General features: G+C 40.5%; 1 protein-coding gene and 1 long non-coding RNA gene across 3 annotated transcripts in view; one reads left to right on the forward strand and one right to left on the reverse strand.

The window, feature by feature from the left end:
* The window catches only part of LOC149308056 (ras-specific guanine nucleotide-releasing factor RalGPS1), a 140,817-nt gene that overhangs the window by 8,672 nt on the left and 113,624 nt on the right, over positions 1-18,521 (reverse strand). The window contains exons 13-16 of one of the 2 annotated variants that reach the window (XM_089534988.1): positions 3,832-3,958; positions 2,837-2,988; positions 1,408-1,459; positions 883-963 (exon numbers count right to left, since the gene is read on the reverse strand). In XM_089534988.1, coding sequence (XP_089391114.1) covers positions 883-963; positions 1,408-1,459; positions 2,837-2,988; positions 3,832-3,958 — 412 coding nt within the window. The remainder of the gene's footprint in view (positions 1-882; positions 964-1,407; positions 1,460-2,836; positions 2,989-3,831; positions 3,959-18,521) is intronic. The other variant, XM_089534989.1, reaches the window with a different exon arrangement.
* On the forward strand, positions 6,432-17,244 carry LOC149308057 (uncharacterized). Its single transcript, XR_016282114.1, has 3 exons — positions 6,432-6,565; positions 6,917-7,044; positions 17,112-17,244. It is a non-coding gene; the product is annotated as an uncharacterized LOC149308057 (long non-coding RNA).

The raw sequence follows: 18,521 nt of genomic DNA on the forward strand, positions 1-18,521 counted from the left end.
AGCTGCGAAGAACTAACCTTTTCTTCTGGCTAATGCCAAAGAAACCGGTCACAGAGACTACAAGATAACTCACATCCACTTACTATTTGCTTTCTACTTTACGCATTTCTGTTCTTCACAGACATTTCAGTCCAATTTGGGAACAACAGATAAGATTACTAGCACCAAGTTGCTTCATCGGCCTGAAAAAGGGAATCTTTTCACTACTTCTCATTGTGCAATTGTTGCGCACACCTTGATAACTGTCAGGTTTAGATTGTATGCTCTAGCTTTAAAAAATGCATTGCTTAAAAATACAGTATTGTTATTAAAGTAACTGTTGTGATCTCTGGGAATTAGGGCAGCAAATTAAGGGCTGGGGAGGTCAGAAAAGGAAAAAAAAAATAGTTTGAGATGCAGCCCAGTTAATCACAGAGTAAGATAACTGCTGTAAATCGACCTGAGTAGAAAATAATACTGCTTTTGGGACATAAGAGAACCTGACCTTCCCTTGTTTGTAAAGAACAACTTAGTTATACTTCATAGTTCAAAGAGAAGTGGGTTGCATGCCCTTCATTACATTTCTCAGGTATGACAAGAAGTATAGCCAGCACTTGTGTGTCGCATGCTTACATGCAACATGGCATGTAAACATGGCCAAGCATGCTTCTGTGGTGGGGATGTGAAAAACATATTAAAAAATGAATATTCCAACAGTCTGCCTACTCCCGGAAGCTCCTGCTAAGTGTGAAAGAAAAGTTTGCAGATGGAAGAAAAGAAATGACAATGCTACTGGAAATAAGCTTTTGTAATTAGAAAGAGGAAAAGAAACAACCAAGGTTGAAAGTATGATTCACAGCATGGCCTAGGGAGGGACAGACCCGCCACCGCCAGCTAATGTACCTGTAAACACAGCTCCGACTCCTGGGAGAATTCCGAATTGGTACCCGCCAGTTGGGCCCCAGCGTGGCATACAGCCGACCCCTGTTCATAAATTTACATGTGAGTGCTTTTCTTATAGTGCAGACAGTGTGGTAACATCCAACAAAAGCAAAGCATGCAAGATAACTGTGGGGGACACACATTGAATCTGAGGCTCTCAACCCTCAAGAGAGATCTTCAGGGACGGTTTCACTGCTGGGGAACTTGTGCTCAAAACCCGTGGACAAAAAATGAGTAAGCGTGACCAAAAACAGTGGACTAAGAATTAGATGTTTAAAATGAACGAGGATCTTTGTTTAGTTGCTGCTGTCTTACTGACTGGAATTCTCTTTTCATTCTAAATAATGTATTCTGAAGACTTACAATGGAGATAAGAGAGCTTTTAGGAATGTAATGTTTGTCTTCAATGACAACAAATAAATGTCTGTGAAATGCAGCTTATGTTTCTTTTTATACCATCAATTTATTGGCAAAGAGGACGCTCACCTTTCAAGCCCAGAGGAAGGCTCCTCACTGAATTCGGAGCTTTCACTGCTTCCTGCAAAACAAAAAGACTCAGGTTAAGATAACTAAAGGTGAATCATTTAGAAAACTTCCAACAGCACACAACAGAAACCAGATTTAAGAGGCCAAGCTATTAGAGTATTAGTATTAGAAATTGCATTAGAAATTGCTTTTGTGTTTCTTCCCGAACGGCATTTTGCCTTGGCCAGTTTTCTAAGTGTTGTTTTCTTCTTCCTCTCTGCTGTATGGAGAATAAAACTGACCAGCATTACACTGCTGTGTGTAAAACAGAATCACGCCATTCAAAGACAAAAAACAGACAACAAAGGGGTGACTTATTTGACTTTAATCGAGAACACCAGACAGGTGTTAAACAACAGACCATTTCGTACCAGGACACATCAGCCTGGCACCCTCTTTCTATTTAATGTCCTTGCGCTATCGGATCCTGACTTTTCAGAATCATTAAAAGGAACTAAAGGAGACTGGAAGGACATTTAAAGTTGCAAATATGAAATGAGTTTCTTTCCCCTCAAACTTGGTAGTATTTTGGTATTTGACCAAGTGTTCAGCTGCCAGCACCAGTGACAGCCGATACCTAAGTCCCAGAAAACTAAGTCATTCTCCATCTTGGTTTTCACTGTCGGGAATTGCTCCATGTGGCAGTGACCAATATATAATGATGGCACTTTTCTGTATTCAGGTTATTATGTGACAATTGCAGTGCATCATGCAGGTGATAAGACCGTTACTTGCAAATGGAGGTTCATGCCATAGAGTATCAAAAATCAGAGACTTTTTCTTTTGGCTGCAACAAGTTGTCTGGAATGGAAGTCACACTTTCCTCTGGCATGGAATTAGCTACCAAAGATCTCCCAGAACAGCTGTTCGTTTCCTAAAAGTATTGTTTGCCATAACACATTTCAGCTTTACATTTTGAAGAACATCTTCCGTAGGATATCATTTCTACCATGTGCTCTCCTGACTTCTACTTCGTGTTTCTCCCTCCGTGAAAAGTAAAAACCCAGTTGTATTTTTATGGGCTTTCCCCCATGTTATGAAAGTCCTGACAAAATTCACAGAAGACCAATACAGATGCTGAATACTCTCCATGCCACAGCTACCATATTATAGCAAGACCAAACAGTTATTTTAGTAAAAGGTTATCTAGCTGTGAGTTTGACAGAAACAAGCCACAGAGAACACAGACACTGCGTAAGGTTTTTAGGCAAGCGGAAAGCAAATCTTAAGTTACTTCTACAGTTATTGATGGGGCCGCCTTTGTCCTGAAACTATGTGACCTTTTCTGAATTGTGCCTTTCTAGGTGCCTCCTTGAGCTTCAAAGCGGAAGAGACAGACAAGCAGAGAACCCAGCAAAGACTCTTACGGCCAACCCGTTAAAATACTTACCTATGGAAATACCATTGGTGAAAACAGAGTTTAATGTGTGGTTTCTGACAGGACTGTGGGACTCTAGCACACTGTCATCCAGCAGATGGCGCGGTTTCTCTGTTGGGAACGTTGCGCTTTTACTTTCAACTACACTGAACTGACACATCATACTGGAAAATTGGGAAAGAAACAAAAAAGGCAAAAGGTTCTTATGCAATCTGACAACATCCATTCACTCTCTCTTCCCCCCCCACATGGACATCACCTGACTATATGACGTTCGTAAGAGTAAGCCTGTCTTCAAGCGGACGGTTGCTAAAGCGAATACTTTCGTTGGCTCTTTCTTTCATACCTAGGTTGCCTGATGATCTATCTAGGCAAGAACTGGGTTCAAGCAGCCAGTATAATGAAGCTGCTGATGGCTCAATATGGATGGGGACTCTGGAGAACATCTCTGATGTGTCTACAAAAGTTGGGATAGACTATTGCAAGCCATGAGACTCAATCATTCTGAATTCACTAAGATGAGGGGCAAAGTAAAATCTATTTGTATGTTGTCTATCTTACACTTCTGACACTAGAATGCAGGAACTCCTATCTGAAAAGTTGATGGCTACTGCTGTGTTGACGGCTACCTCTGCGTTGATGGCCACCGCTGTGTTGAAATTTCCCCAATACTGTCTGCTCAGGATATTTTGGCAAGCATAAGCACAGGCAGAACTATGCTCTGGCCTTTAAATGGGCACTAAGCAAAATACAATTTCCCTCTCTGATAGATGCCCAGCATCTGCAGAGGATGGAAGTAAGTGGCCCTAAATGAAAGACTTTGTAAGATTAGACAAGGAGGTTCTGAGACAGCAGTTATACTAGGAAAGGGAGGCACTGTGAGGCTAGAAAAGGGAAAGGGAGCCCTGCAAAGGATGCTGGTGGTTTTAATGGGTTTTCAGCAGCTAGGCTACAATGTACTGAAGCTTGAATAAATGGTAAGATCTGAGGCAGATTGGAACACCCACTTGTTTCCCAGGCTGTGACTCTTCCTGTGTCGTGGGACAGGAGGAGTTGGCAGGCTGGCTGCCACCGAGGCATCAGGACAGGTTGGTCTCCTGTTGAACCTCACAGCTGCTGACACCTCTGAGGGACCTATAAAATAGACACCAATTAATGGTAAACTAAACCCGAGGAAAGACATTGCCGGGGGTCAGTTACTTTGCTCCTTAGAGGAGCTGGTGAGCCCTGTAGAGACAGACGGATATTACACGGAGGAAGAACAAGAGCAACTTCAGCTTAAGGAGGAGAGTCATTGATCTCAAATGGCAGGTGCTACTCCATCCATTCCTAATAAGAATCTATCCAATTAAACCAACATAACGGTCTCAAAATACTATCCTTGCGCATCATTTTGATGACAAACACACACACACACAAATCTTGGCTACTCTACGACAAGAGATTTGCCAAAGGCTTAATATGCAAAGCCAGAACAATGCTTTGGGAGTAAACGTCAATGTGGAACCATGTGCTTTGAATTTGGGTCGGCAACCCTACTTGCCTGTAAACAGTTTGTTAGTATTGACATGTAGCATGCGTATCTAAGGGAAGTGTAAGGATGTTTTCTGTAAATTGGAGCCAGACAGATGTCAACTCTGGAACTTGGGAGAAGCCTTTGGTGCCAGTAGGCTATGCATTTTAGACAGTACTCACACTGAGCAATAGAGATGGAACGGCATAAGCAAGTTCTTCAGTGGTATCCTCAGACACAATGAGACCTGTTCTGTGTATGTGTGCATGAGAGAGACAGAGGCAGATAGAGAGACAGAAACAAGATTAGCCATAGGTGGCTGAGAATTGCTACCAGATGGAAACAAGATTGTCTTGGTTGAGGCAATAGTTCCTAGGCTCTGAGAAAGGGGCAACATTGCCCAAGGAACAGAAAGAGAACTCCCACATTTTTGGTTCTTCCATCTCCCTGACAATTTGTTACATGGCTATTCATCTTGTGGGGAAAAAGGGCTGCTTCGAACACTACCTGTATCCTGCAGAAAGCACTTGCATATAGGGAAAAAGGCTGAAATCTGGTGATCATGGATCATGATCAATTGCCACAAGGTTCCTGCATGCTAAGAAGACCTGGCTGGTTGTGGCTTTGAAAAAAGCGGTATATGCAAGGAAGCCAGCATGTGTGAAATCAACACGCACACCAAGTTTAAACATGAGGTTTGATGCTCTACTATATAAAAGTGCTTTCTGTGCAGGAAATTCCAAATCTTTCAAACATTACAGGTGACTGTCTCTACTTTGGAGATACATGCACCTGAGCACAACTGGAATAATCTCAGTCTAAAACCAACTTTTAGGATGTCTTATACAACATACTCAGGGCTAAACAAGACAAAAAGGAAGTTATTCTCTATTTTTTGCTCTCACACAAATAGATGTAACTGAACCGTCTTGTTGCATGCCTGCCCTGCTGTTCCAACAAGTGTTTCAGGCAACTGCAGTAAACAGTTGTCTACAGAATGCCCTGCGCATAACTAGACAGGGAAGGATGAAAGAGATCTCCTGCACCTACTGTGATGTAACTCTACCAGTTTAGGCCTACATATAGTGCATATTCTGAAATGGCAAAGATGCTAACTTGGTCAACAACCTCTTGCGATGTTTGTGCCATCACTACAGAGATAAACAGAAAATACATTAAAAGTTTTGAGCGATGCAGAACCCACAAAATAAAAACAAGCCAAAGCGCACATACATACACCCAGGAGGAAAAGTCCCAACACTGTAAAGAAACAATAACCTCAGTTACAGGAGAAGTCTTTATCCTAAGGCTACGGAGTACTACTGCCCAGCCTTTCAATGCTAATAGCTAAAAGTGAATCACTGAAAGCAATGCCATTTCCAGAATGGTGTCTTGGGAACATGAATGGCTTTGGTAACTAGTAGCTTTTAGCTACCTCTGCCAAGTCAATACGCCACTTTTCCTGATCCCAGATATGCAATCTAGCTTTTGGAGGCAAAATGTGTTGGTGCGGCATTCAGTATGCCACTTTTTAAAACTCTGATTTGATGGCAATGGGTGGAAAAGCTAAGGGATCGATACAGGGATCAATACAGACAAGCTGAGTCCATAATCACAATTCATGGTCAAGAATAATATTTGCCTCTTTCTTTTCCTGTCTTTCATGTTTTCCTCCCTGGGATGTTAGCTCACACAATCCAGCATGAAATACAGACACAGATCTTCCATGCCACCTGAATCAACTCCCTGATGTTTTCAGGACAGATCCACTGTTGGCTAAGGCAATGGAAACTCCCAAGTTGACCCACCATAAACAGTAGCATCGCCAAACCCTTTGTACTATATAAGGAGTTAAACAATATCGTTTGTTGCTTTACTCATCATCCCACTGAAGCATTTTGATTGCTCTTGTAAATCAAAATGCTTATTTATTTTATTTTTTGCGGTCCTTTGGAGAACTCAACCCTGTTCTAGGTTGAACAAAGCATGTTGCACAACCGTCGTGGGACACTTCTCAGTTGAGAAACAAAATTTTATTTCTAACGGAATAATATTTATGTAGCGCATTGTGTAATCTCTGCTTTCACACTCATTTCTCTATCTTCTCTCTAGAGCAGAGGAAATAGCTAGCCTCTAACAACATTTCGGCCTCTGATTGTGTTCCATCTCTTCCAATGAAAATTCAGCTTCAACAGGCTCCTTTCTTACAACGTTTTTCATTCTAGACGGTCAGTAAACGAACTGCTGTTTTGCTTCAGTAACCGATGTGTATGTGAGTTTGCTTTTCACCTCTTCCCAGCCCCCTTCCCCCCCTTTTTATCTCATGTCTTTGAGACTTAAACTCTGTGGGCAAAGATTTCCCCATCTTTATTGTTCACATGTAAGCTCACTCTAGAAGCCTTTGTGTCCAAAGAGCTGGGAAAAGGCTTTAAACAAACAAATAAGTACATTTGAGATCACGTAATGATGGCTTTCTTGCTCCCTCTAAATTAAACAATATCATCTGCTACCAAATATCCCTCTTGTTTCTGTCCATTTCTAATGCATACCATTACTATTAACATTCTTACAACTCCCAGAGGAACAGATGGCACCTAGCAGAACTTTCCAATCGCTTGGCATCGTAAGAGGCAAGCTTGGTTTTCATTATCCTGCCGCACGACTGTCAAGACAACGCCGACGTATAGATGAAAATAACGTATAAAAGGTATTAAAACCTTCTTACGAGCTATTTATATTGGGGAGCTTGAGAGAAGCCCAGAAGAAGCTGACGAAGGCTGTTTGGAAAGCTGTGGCAAGAACATTTGGAAAAGTTGACCATGGCGCTTTAATATCCCAAAGGATCTCACTGGGTTTTTTTTCTTCTTCTTCTCCCTTTGCATAATTTTTCCATGAATAATCATTCAAGGGCTATAAAACGAACGGGAACTTATGCAATAGTTTATTAGAAAATGAAGCCCCCAGAGTAAAAGATTTCGTTCACTAATTTTATTCTAATAAAACACAACAGGAGCGAACAGATCTCACGCTGGTAAGGGGAGTGCAAACTCGTAGTTTGGACTGGGTAGTTCATAGCTGTGGCTTGGTTAACAACTCTGCACCAAACACATACAGAGGAAAAACAGAAAACCCAAGTTACACAGAAGAAAGCTATATGGGGAAAAGAGTTAAGGCTTTGTAAATAAATAGCATTCCTCAATGCATTTTGTTAACTGCACCATGGGGAATGTCCATAAGTTACATTTGCTGCCTTGCAGAGACCAAACAAACACACACAAATTAAGAATGCATTTAGTCACTTGCAAAACTGAATACCTAACTAGGCCAGAATATGAAAGAGAAGGAAAACAAAACACCAGTGAAACAACAGAAGATGCCTAGAAGATACCTTTTGGACTGTTGCAGGCTGGCAGCTCTATCTAACTACCCATTACCTTCCAGGCGCTTTTAGCAAACATGTTCTGAACTATCAGTATGTAGAGAGAGCTTGTAGCACCTTTGTGACTAACTAAGGAAAGAAGTTGGCAGCATGAGCTTGTGTAGACTTCAGTCTAGTCTACTTCCTAAGATGCATTTAGAAGTAAACTTAAATCTAAAAAAGCTCATGCTGCCAATTTTTCTTTAGTTAGTCTCAAAGGTGCTACAAGATCTCTCTACATATTGATACTACAGACTACCATGGCTATATCTTGAATGAACTAGCCATATTTCTTTTCTTTAGGCAAAAGCAGGCATGGGGTTTCCAATCAGGATGAGAATCACGATGCAGTGGGCTTATAAAGAGCCTTCTTCCCCTTACCAGTTTTCCACTGAAAATCTCCTGTTTGTCTGCTTCCTTAAAGAAGTCGATAGCACTGCAAATGGAAGAGATGCACACTGGCCAACCACCTGGTTGAAAACAAAGCACTAACACTTCTCTGCTATTCTCACTTCTCTTAGCAAAGTACACCGTTCATTTGACCAGCCAACTATGCATGTTCCTTGTTACATCTTGCCTTAACCAACAACCAATAATAGTAAGACTAATGTGCAGCCATAGTTCTAATTATTGGGGTAATAACGCCAATAACAGTTTAGGAAAGAACCCATGACACAGTGCCTTGATGTCCTTCTCCTGGATGGGAATGGATGGATCTTCTACATTCCGGTTCTTTCCTGTCCTTCAACATGATGTGCTACTTTTTACCCATGTCTTCAGGTTCTGTAATGCTGCTTCAAATGATTTAGCCTGCCTTTCCTTTTAAATTAGATTTAGATTTTGGTGACAGAGATTTACCATTTTGAATTCTCCCTCCTTCACTTCTAAAACTTTTGCAGACTTCTTCTTCTTCTTTTTTTTAGAAGGCTTACTGTTCTTGTTACATACCGTCAAGTCGTTTCTGGCTTACGGTAACCCTAAGGTACCCTATCTTGGGGCTTTCTTGGCAAGATTTGTCAAGGAGGTTTGCCATTGGCTTCACCTGAAGCCGAGAGACCGTGACTTGTCCAAGGAGGCTACTCAGTCCTATTTGATTCTATTGAGGGGAAATTATTTTTGCTACAGTCTGTCTGATGGTCCTGATGACATGCCTTCTCCATTCACTTTAGTGGAGTATATGAATTCAGCAAGTGGCCCTAAAATGGGTATTTGTTGTCCCTATCCAGCTATGTCTGTCCAGCCATGGCCATCTTTAATCTGGTGATAATTTGTGGCAATAATTCAAAGAAACCCTTTTCTTCCCAGGGCTAAACTGACCTGGTAGTGTCTTCTTTTTACCCTTTCCTCCTGGACTGATCAAAAGTAAGAAAAGAAAGGGGAAAGATCAAGAGGAATTTTTGGCAAAAATCTTGGCAAAAAGAACCTTTTAAGGAACAAACAGACAAGAAAGAAGGAGCTCTTGTGATCTGGGCAAGGCAGGAGAAATGAACTAATTGCAGAGGTCTTGGAGTCTCTTGTGAATAGACTCTTGTATTCACAAGGGATAAAGCGCAGCTACTATAAGTTCCTTTCCTTCCATCATCACTTACTTAAAAAGAGCCAGCATAGATCAGGTCAAGGCCTGCATCCTATTTCCCACAGTAGCCAACAAGATGCTTTGGGGAAAATGACACGAAGGCAACAACTCTCTTTTTGCCACTCTTCTTTCAGTGTAAATTGGAAAAGTGTGACTCTTCTCAAATCCTTGACTGCAAATGAACAGACACTAATTTTTTAGACAGCGGATGACAGCATAGCAAAGCCAGGCTGCTTCCTGATAAACTCCCCCAAAGAGATAAATCATAATTAGTTTACAGAAAGTGTTTTCCTTCCCAGTGTCAATGTCCTTCATGGTTTCGCTCCCACAGGAAAACGGACTTTCTTCAGGGAACAAATGGCCCCAAAGAATAAGCAAGCACAGACTGTTCTTCTGCCCTGAATGACTTTCTGTATGTCGTCCTAAAGAAATTAATCCAAGTTCATATTTTGATTTCGTCTAACACACACAAGGACGTGCTTCACTGCTTGTTGAGGCGTAAACTTGTTGGGAAAACTACCAAACTATATCACAATATGTTGTATTTCTTAGCTTTGTTGTATACAGCTTTTAAAAGCTGTGGTTTTGTCTGGTCCCAAATAAATTTCAGGATCACAGAAGCCGATGAGAAAGATTAGGAATGGCAGAAGCCACACTATTCCCTTTCTTGCTTTTTAGGTAACAGCAACCATTTGTGAGCAGGTTAAAAAGAATCCCAAATTACAACGCAAAGAGAAGGAATCAAATGGGCTTTTGCCATCCATGAAAAGGATGGTTCAAAAATCATAGTGAAATGCAAAGTGCAGGTATCATACTACTGTACTCTCCATTCCTCAAAGGGGTGAAGACAGGTTACAGCGGATATTCGATCGCTATATCCATGATAACTTCTTCTTCTTCTTCTTCTTCTTCTTATTATTATTATTATTATCATCTTTATTTATATATAAGAGAAGGCATCAAACTAAGGAGAGCAAAATGAAGTATGCAAAAAAAGAATTAGGCACTTCTGGCCTCCAAGAGATGACTACTAAAACATTCAGAACAAAGCTATTTACTAGTGACCATGGCGACGGCTAAAACAAACTGCATAACTAAATGTCAGTCTAATTGTTTACATGGAAAATGAGGCTTTCCTTTGAATCCAAAATGAAGGAAATTCCATCCAAATTACGTCACCATTTGTAGTACCCAAGCTGGCCAAAGGCAATACAAACGCACAGATATCTGTATGTCTTGTTTTCTCTTTACAGATGACCTTTTTTTCTTTCTTTCTCCTAACTCTGACTTAACTTGCACTCAAAGATTTAATAAAATGTGTTCACTTCTCAGATGTATTGAGGACGACTGGGCCAATTTCCACCTCATTATAGTAATGTCATTCCTTTGACTTGAGGAAGTTACTCTTCTGCATTCACAGTGGGGTAACGGATGCTCGAGGTCTCATGTCGGGAAGTATTACGGGGCCTCAACAGTGATGTGGTTTCACAGGTCTGATGAAATCCAAGAAACAAAAGGATCTATGTATGACTGGAGCGTTGCCTGTTGCCTTGAAAAGAACACAAGCTGCTCAGCCTATGCTTCTCCATTCCCAGTAAAACCTATGAGTAATAAGAGGCAACCGCTGAAGGGATTCTTGAACACTCTTCAAGTCAAACACTGGATAGATCTAACAAATAACAAACCAGGGAATGCTTTGCAGTCTTGAAAAATGGCTTGTTATTCACTCATCTGTTCTTTTGTACTCCTGATTCTTTAAGACACTGAACTGCTTTGGTGGTTGTGTTTGTCTGTATGTTCAGAGCGGCACCACTGTTCAAGAAGTTGGATATTGACAAGCTGGAACATGTCCAGAAGAGGGCAACCGAGATGCACAAAGGTCTGGAAATCCTACCTTATGAAGAATGATTTAAGGAGCTGGATATGTTTAGCTTGGCGAAGACTCAGTGGTGATATGATAATCATTTTTAGATATCAGGAGGGATGTCACACGGAAGATGGAGTAAGCTTGTTTCCTGCTGCTCCAGACACAAACCAATGGAAATGCTAGTTTAAAAAGCTCTTGAGAGTCTTTGTGGATGAAGAGCGGGGTATAAATACAAGTCTAAATAAATAAAAACTGTAAGTCGTAAAGATAATTTACTTTAAAAAGTAAAGTTGCAAGCTCTGAGTAGGCTTTACCTAAGTTGTTTCTTAAAATGGCAATGATCATATTTAAACACCCCAAACAGAAATACAGCGTCATTGCATCAAAGGAGTCTTTGCCGCTGGGGCACATGGAAAGCTGCTGGAAATCTAGAAGTATTTTTGAAAAGTGAGGGCACTCTTTTAACACTCCTCTCTGTTTAAGGGCTATCAGATGCTGGGAACTTACACAATTTCTGCTCTGTATTGTGTTAAAAACCTTTGCTGGGAAAAAATGACTGAAGTGTATGTTCCAAAACAATCCGTCTGCTGGCTGCAATGCTCATGTTGGACATCTTTTAGTCTCCGTTCGAGGCTACAGATGGCTTTCCTCATCACAGACACTTGATTGGAAAATGTGAACAGCTGAAATGTTTTAAATAATATCCAGACAACTCTCTCTCCAGATCTCAAGCTTCTGTGACAGAACCAAAGAACTTCAGATGGCCTCCAAAAGTTCTGTAACTTCTATAAGTTTAGGTAACTGACGCAACACTGAAAATTTACTACTCATGAATGTTAAATAGGGGCTACCTTTATTTTACAAGAAGCATACATGATGTAGCTCAACAAATGATGGCAAAGATGGAATACCATCTCCCAGTATAAAAATGTTCTGCTGATCTGATTTATGCAAGGTTTGCTGGCAAAAGGCAGACAGATGATTTTCTCTAACCTTTCCAAACCAGTGAGGCTGGAGAATAAAGCCATTTTCACACAGGCACAGGACACTTTGCAAAGGCAAACAACATTTCCGTGAAGTGATATTTAGTGTTGTGGATACTGACTTGCAGATGGTTATCAGATGGGAACAGAGCCCTCAGTTCTCCAGTCACTGAACAAACTGTCTTGAAACTTCCCTGAAGCTGACTCAAAAATTTATTAACACAACCCAAGACCGTCATGCCATGTCGGTTCAATGTGGCTGCTCATAATATGGGGGAAACAAATACTCATACTTTGGAGCCATTGCTTGTGTTACCCCCCAGTGCGTGTCTTGTGTGTCCTGCACTGTATTTCCAGCAGATCACCACTTTTTCTTTCATCAATGGGCTTGTAAATCCAGATTCTGTGTGTTTGTTTATTTCCTGTAGACAAGTCTAAAGTTTTACTGTACATTTGTATAAATGAACATCACACAGAAGTTTCCGATATGCAGCATGACTTACTTGCCACGAAATATGAAAATGCACTATAGTGATAGTAGCATGGGTGGGGTATGGTTAGAATCAGAATTGTAGACTTGGAAGAGATGATCCCAAGGATCATCTAGCCAATCTGTTTAAATCCACAGCTAAAATATCACTGGCAGACAGCCATCTAACATCCATTTAATAAAGGAGAGCCACTGCCCTCTGAGGAGATCTGTTGTTGAAGGCAGAATTATATTTCCAAAAGCCCTTTCCACGAATACACATGCACTCCTGTCTTTTGGAGGGTTGCAACTTGGCTGGCCCTGGATAGAATTTCACAGAGAAATACAAACTCCTCTGTTGTAAAAGGAACATGCTGACCCTATCACACTGCAAATCTATAATCCAAAGCATGGAAGCAATTTTTTAAAACCCCAGGGAAAAGCAACTGTGTCCCCGTTCTCCATTTTCAGCCACGACTGAGCTGAGCCCCATGGCACAGAAAAATCCAGCATGGATTTGGGAAACGTTTTGAACAGCTAAAAACAAGTATTTTCCAAGGGGTGCCTTAACAAAATATGTCTACTCCAACTCCTGTAGAATTTTGCTACTGGAGAAACAAGCAAATCCTCTCTGTTTAATTAGCTGATCTCAATATGACATCACAAAAGCCAACTCTGCTTAAACAAGTTTGCTTCAGGATTGCTCTTAATCTTCACAAATGCTCAGCCTTGGATTCAGTTTAACATTTATAATCCTGTAAGGGCTGGTCATCTCATGGGCACTACAGAGAGAGAGAGAGAGAGAGAGAGAGATTCATTCATTTTATTCCTGGCAGCAGATGAGAGCTTTCCAGCTGGGCAGGGACCAACAGTCAGTTGTGAGTCTGTCAAAACTGCATGCTCCAGTCAGCCTCAGATGGAAAAATCTAATGATGGAATGGAGCGCCACAAACATTTCCAAAGGCCACTGTAGCCATCCTGAACAGGGTCATTGTGCAAAAGAAGACCCAGAAGGGAAAGGCACCAGGCGCAGGTGCTACAAGAAGATTATGCAGATCATGAAAGTTAGGCAGAACCCCTTCAAGACCCAACTTCAAGCTATTCACTTTTGCCACACGTTATTGCCCAAATGGATGTGCAAAGTCTATTGATTTTGGCCATTGCTATGGGGCAAAAATTCCTGCCCTAATATCTAATTCAAATAACTCACCCTGACTGTGTGCTACTTAAAATTTAGCTCTCAAATGATTTTTTAAAAATAATTTCAAAATGGCACTTGAGAATTGCCCTTATAAAGTTTAGAACTGTAGGTGAAAGTACAAGTAATGATGGAGGTCCAGGCTTAGCGTTTCCTATATACTTACATTTTGTACAGTGGGTTCTTGGTATCCTCTGGATTTTGGTTCCAGGATATCAAAATCCGTGGATGCTCAAGTCCCATTAAATACAATGGATATTAAAATTCTATGCCTTATATAAATGTATGTATATATCAAATATTATATTAAATATTATATATATTAAATAGATATTAAAATTCTATACCTTATATGGCAAAATCAAGGTTTGCTTTGTGAAATTTATATCGTTTTGGAATATTTGCAATCCATGGAAGCTTGAATAAGTGGATAAAAAATCCATGGATATGGAGGGCCAACTGTATAAAGCATTGTAGAGGGCTCTGATCTGGATCCAAAATGAGCCCAAGAGAGAGGGCAGTCTAACCTTTTTCCCAGCCTATTCTATAGTTTCATCGTGGGACTGCTCTTTAAACAGAGAGGAAAACTTGCAGGCTTCAATGCAGAAAGGCCCAATGGACTCCACTAGGGAAGACAAACATGGCAGAAGCATCCCTGGTGGCAAAATACCAAAGCATTAGCACTCGCCATAAGCTATTTCTGAACAATTACTCTTAACTAGCAGCTGAGATAACTTGCAGAACAATGACAAATTCAGAAGTAGCAGGAACATAAGCTCCAAATTACCCAGTAACATGTCCCCTCGATGATATTTTGATTGCATCAAAAAGAAATAGCTAGAAGCTGTTGGGTTCCAATAAGGAATAGTAATCTAATCTAAAACATCTATTCAGAAGCAATGACAAGCGACCATGTATTGAACGACAGGGGCTAAACCCTAAAAGAGGTGTTAAATTTTCCCCTGTATATGCTCTGTTTCAGAAGATCAGCCACCAGGGACTAACCCACACACAGATTCTTTAGTATTACGCAAATGAACCTTTGCTTGCATTCCCTTTCTAATGTCTGCTTGGGACAAACAGACCCGTCTCTATGCAAAGGAACATAAAAAGGGCCACATTCAGAAATGGTGGGAAAGCCTTTTGGTCCCCAAGGATGCTCTTCTGCTGATTAGTTGGAACTCATTCTCTTGTGCAGCTGTGGTCATTCCAAAACCTTTGATTTCACTGTTTATAAACTCTTCTTTCCTGTACCTGTGTTACTGAGTCCACAAACCACACATCTGTTAGCTTTTAAGCTACTGCAACGTTTTGTGGGGTTATTTTTTGCACACAGTTGGTCATATTTCACTGTTCAAAAAGAATTAAGACAATTTGAAAGTAGCCCCAGATCGTGCAGAAAAAATGAAGGGGAAGGGGAAAAAAAGGAGGAAACGGACACATTTTGTAAATTCAATTATCTCTTCCTGCAAATAAATGGTTTCTATTAAGCTGCAGGACAAAAATATACAAAAAGCCCTGTAAACGAAACCCTTCTCCATGTCTCACATGGACACTCCAGCTACTTGTTCCCATCGACATGGCAAAACACAAAGTGGGCACATCAATGATGGTTTAGAATTGAAATTGCCTTCAGGATAATGGCTACTATATCAGCTTGCATGCCCTGATTTGTTTAGTCTGGTTTCGAGACATATTTATACCACCTCTCATGTTCCAAAAGGAACTTCTGAATTAGGAAATTAGAAAATCGGTGCATTCCTCTTTGTCATGCGTATCACAGCAATAAGATACTGCAGAGTTAATTTGGACACTTCAGCCAATTGGCCATTACAGAGAAAAGGGATTGTTTATGCATACTCAGAAGTATAAATGGAACCTTCTGAGCAAACACCGAAAATGTAGTCAACAACAATGCAGAAAGCTTATTATTTCAATCCGGTGCTCATTATGACTCAATTTAAACCAATGGGCTGATGTCATGAAAGATGCTTCATGCTTAAGGGCCTCAAAGGGCAAAAGCCAACATATGTGTCACTCTCTGGCATATTATCTTGTTCATTGCCAAAATCCATGGCTCCCACTACCCTTAAAAAGAAAAACACTTTTGCAAGTGGATGGTTCAGATGCAACCTTACTCTGCCACTGCGCTTGGAGAGTGCCATAGACTTTAAGTGAATTAAGAGATTTCAGGAAAAAGTTATGCGATTTTTAAGGAGAACAAAGAAGAAATGACAGGGAGTTCTATCTACAGCCTTGATTTATCCTTACAGTATTGACTATTACAGCGAGATCAGACGTACTCATCACCATGGGACGAGCAATCCCTAGAAATACAGCTTACAAAGAGGACTTTGTGAGACAAAGTGTGTAAAACTAATTAAGAAATAGTTTATTGCATTTTATTTATATGCCCCCTTTCTTGCAGCATGGCATCCAAGGTGGCTGACAAGGACTAAAGACAAGAATTCAAAGATATAGTATCAGTATGTAGAGAGATCTTGCAGCACCTCTGAGGCTAACCGAGAGAAAGAAGTTGGCAACATGAGCTTTCGTAGACTTCAGTCTACTTCCTCAGATGCTTTAGATACATTCAGATGCATCTAAGGAAGTAGACTGAAGTCAACGAAAGCTCAAGCTGCCAACCTCTTTCTTTCTGTTAGTCTCAAAGGTGCTGCAAGATGCTAAAGACAAGATTAGTTCAGCTTCGTCAATAAAAAAGGTAATTTTTAAAAATCACACATTGATTGTGTTACTGATTGATTAAAAAAATCACACCATAAATTGGTAAAAGTATTAAATCATTTAAAAACACAACGGTAAGGTTAAAAATACAGCGCACGCACAACACAAAAGGCTCCCTGACACCAAGTGATCAAGAAAGGCCCATTTCAATAAAAAGATTTTTGCAGCCTATTAAGAAAGTAGACTGAAGATTGTAAGTTGCAAGCTGTAAACTGCAGCCAGTACCAGATTTTTAAAATGAGAGCGTCTAAGGTAACAGACTAGATAACACATTCTTTAATCCTGATTTCATAAATTTAAATTTGTGTCTAGATAGAAAAATGGGTGTTGGCTGAGATTATAAAGCAGTTTGTCACCATACTTTGAGAGCACTACTACCCACCCACAGAACTGTAAGACCCATAATAAAAATGTGTAGCATTTATGAAGTACTTCTTTTAGTGGTCAGAGAACCTTCCATATATTGACAATAAACCTTACAACAACCTTACATTAGGTTATTATTTCTTCATATTTAGAATGGCGGACTGAGGTTGAGAGAGTAGCTCGCCTGAATAGATTGAATGACTTCTTGACTGAGGCAAGACTAGAATCTGGATGACACTGGAGCGGATGGTTTCTTGAAAATGCAGGACTAGCATTAGAGAATTAGCAGCTCCCATTAGCATGACAGAGTACAAGGGGAAACTAAAGGTACCTTCCATTCTCTATGTCCACATATTGGATGTAACACTGGATCCATTTCTTTTTTTAACTCTATTTGCCTGTTTTATTTTCAAGCAGATAACAACCCATGGACATTCTGTTTGTTCAGCTGCCTGAGCCAAAAGATACATATTGCATAACTACAACAAGTTTTGGAAATTCTCATCAGGTTTGCTGGCAGAGCAAACAGAGTACTGCAGAAGAGGAGACTGTGACAGCATGCCCCAATGCACTGGGTTTAAAAGGTAGGCCCTCCAGCATAATGCCTAAGCATGCATGAACATCTGATAAACACATATAAATCAATATTGCTAGAGTTTGCTTCATTAAGGTTATTGAGCAAGCTACAATGGTATGAACGCTTACACATCGGCATGGCTACATTTACACTGCAGGCTAAACCAATTATAAGAACATTGATTTTTCATGCAAGAACTGTCTAGACAGGCCCCCGTGGAAAGAAGGGTTTAAACATTTCTGAGAATGACAGAAGCTTGTCAAGAAATGTTGTTTTATTTTGTCATCGTTCAGAGCCAGATTGCATGTTTTGTCCCATAGGTACGCTCCTTCTGACAAAAGCAACTTTAAAAACACAAACAGACCCTCCAATTCAGTCCAGTAGGATGTACAGTGGAAACAAGTAGGACAAAGAGGCTCTGAAGCAAAGCAATGCCACCCAGGAGGACTGGTCTCTGGCAATCTAGCTGATTTTGCCACTGTGCCAAAGCGTTCGGGCCAAATCCACAGACTCAAACTCTTGGGGATTAAGGAAGGTGTGCGTTTGTGTGGTATATAGGTGAGAGAGTGAGAAGAACAGATAGAGACAGTAGCTTCATTGATGCTCTGGCTTAAGCATATCAAATCACACAAAATGATCTTCATCAGACACAGAAGTCTAAGAAAAGAAGATACACTTTTCAACACATTTTTCCTGAGTATCTGGGCCTGCTAAATGGTTCAAAAGGTTTATTTTCCTCTTCCAAGCAACTCATATGAGCTGAGTATATTCTAACAATAAGGCAACAGCTCAAATAGCACCAAAAAGGGTCGGGGTGAGAGGAAGTAAAATGCTTACCTATCAGTATCAAACAAGACTTAAACATAAGATATAGAGAGGCTGACATCTCTTTTATATCTATATATTCATCCATCCTTATAGAAACACTACCTTATAGTAATTCAGATAAGACATACAGATCTCTTTAATGGTTGTTGCTTTCCCC

This window comes from Sceloporus occidentalis, unplaced genomic scaffold, assembly GCF_023333645.1.
Source record: "Sceloporus occidentalis isolate IW3139 unplaced genomic scaffold, rSceOcc1.0.p SCAF_8, whole genome shotgun sequence".
Taxonomy (NCBI): domain Eukaryota; kingdom Metazoa; phylum Chordata; class Lepidosauria; order Squamata; family Phrynosomatidae; genus Sceloporus; species Sceloporus occidentalis.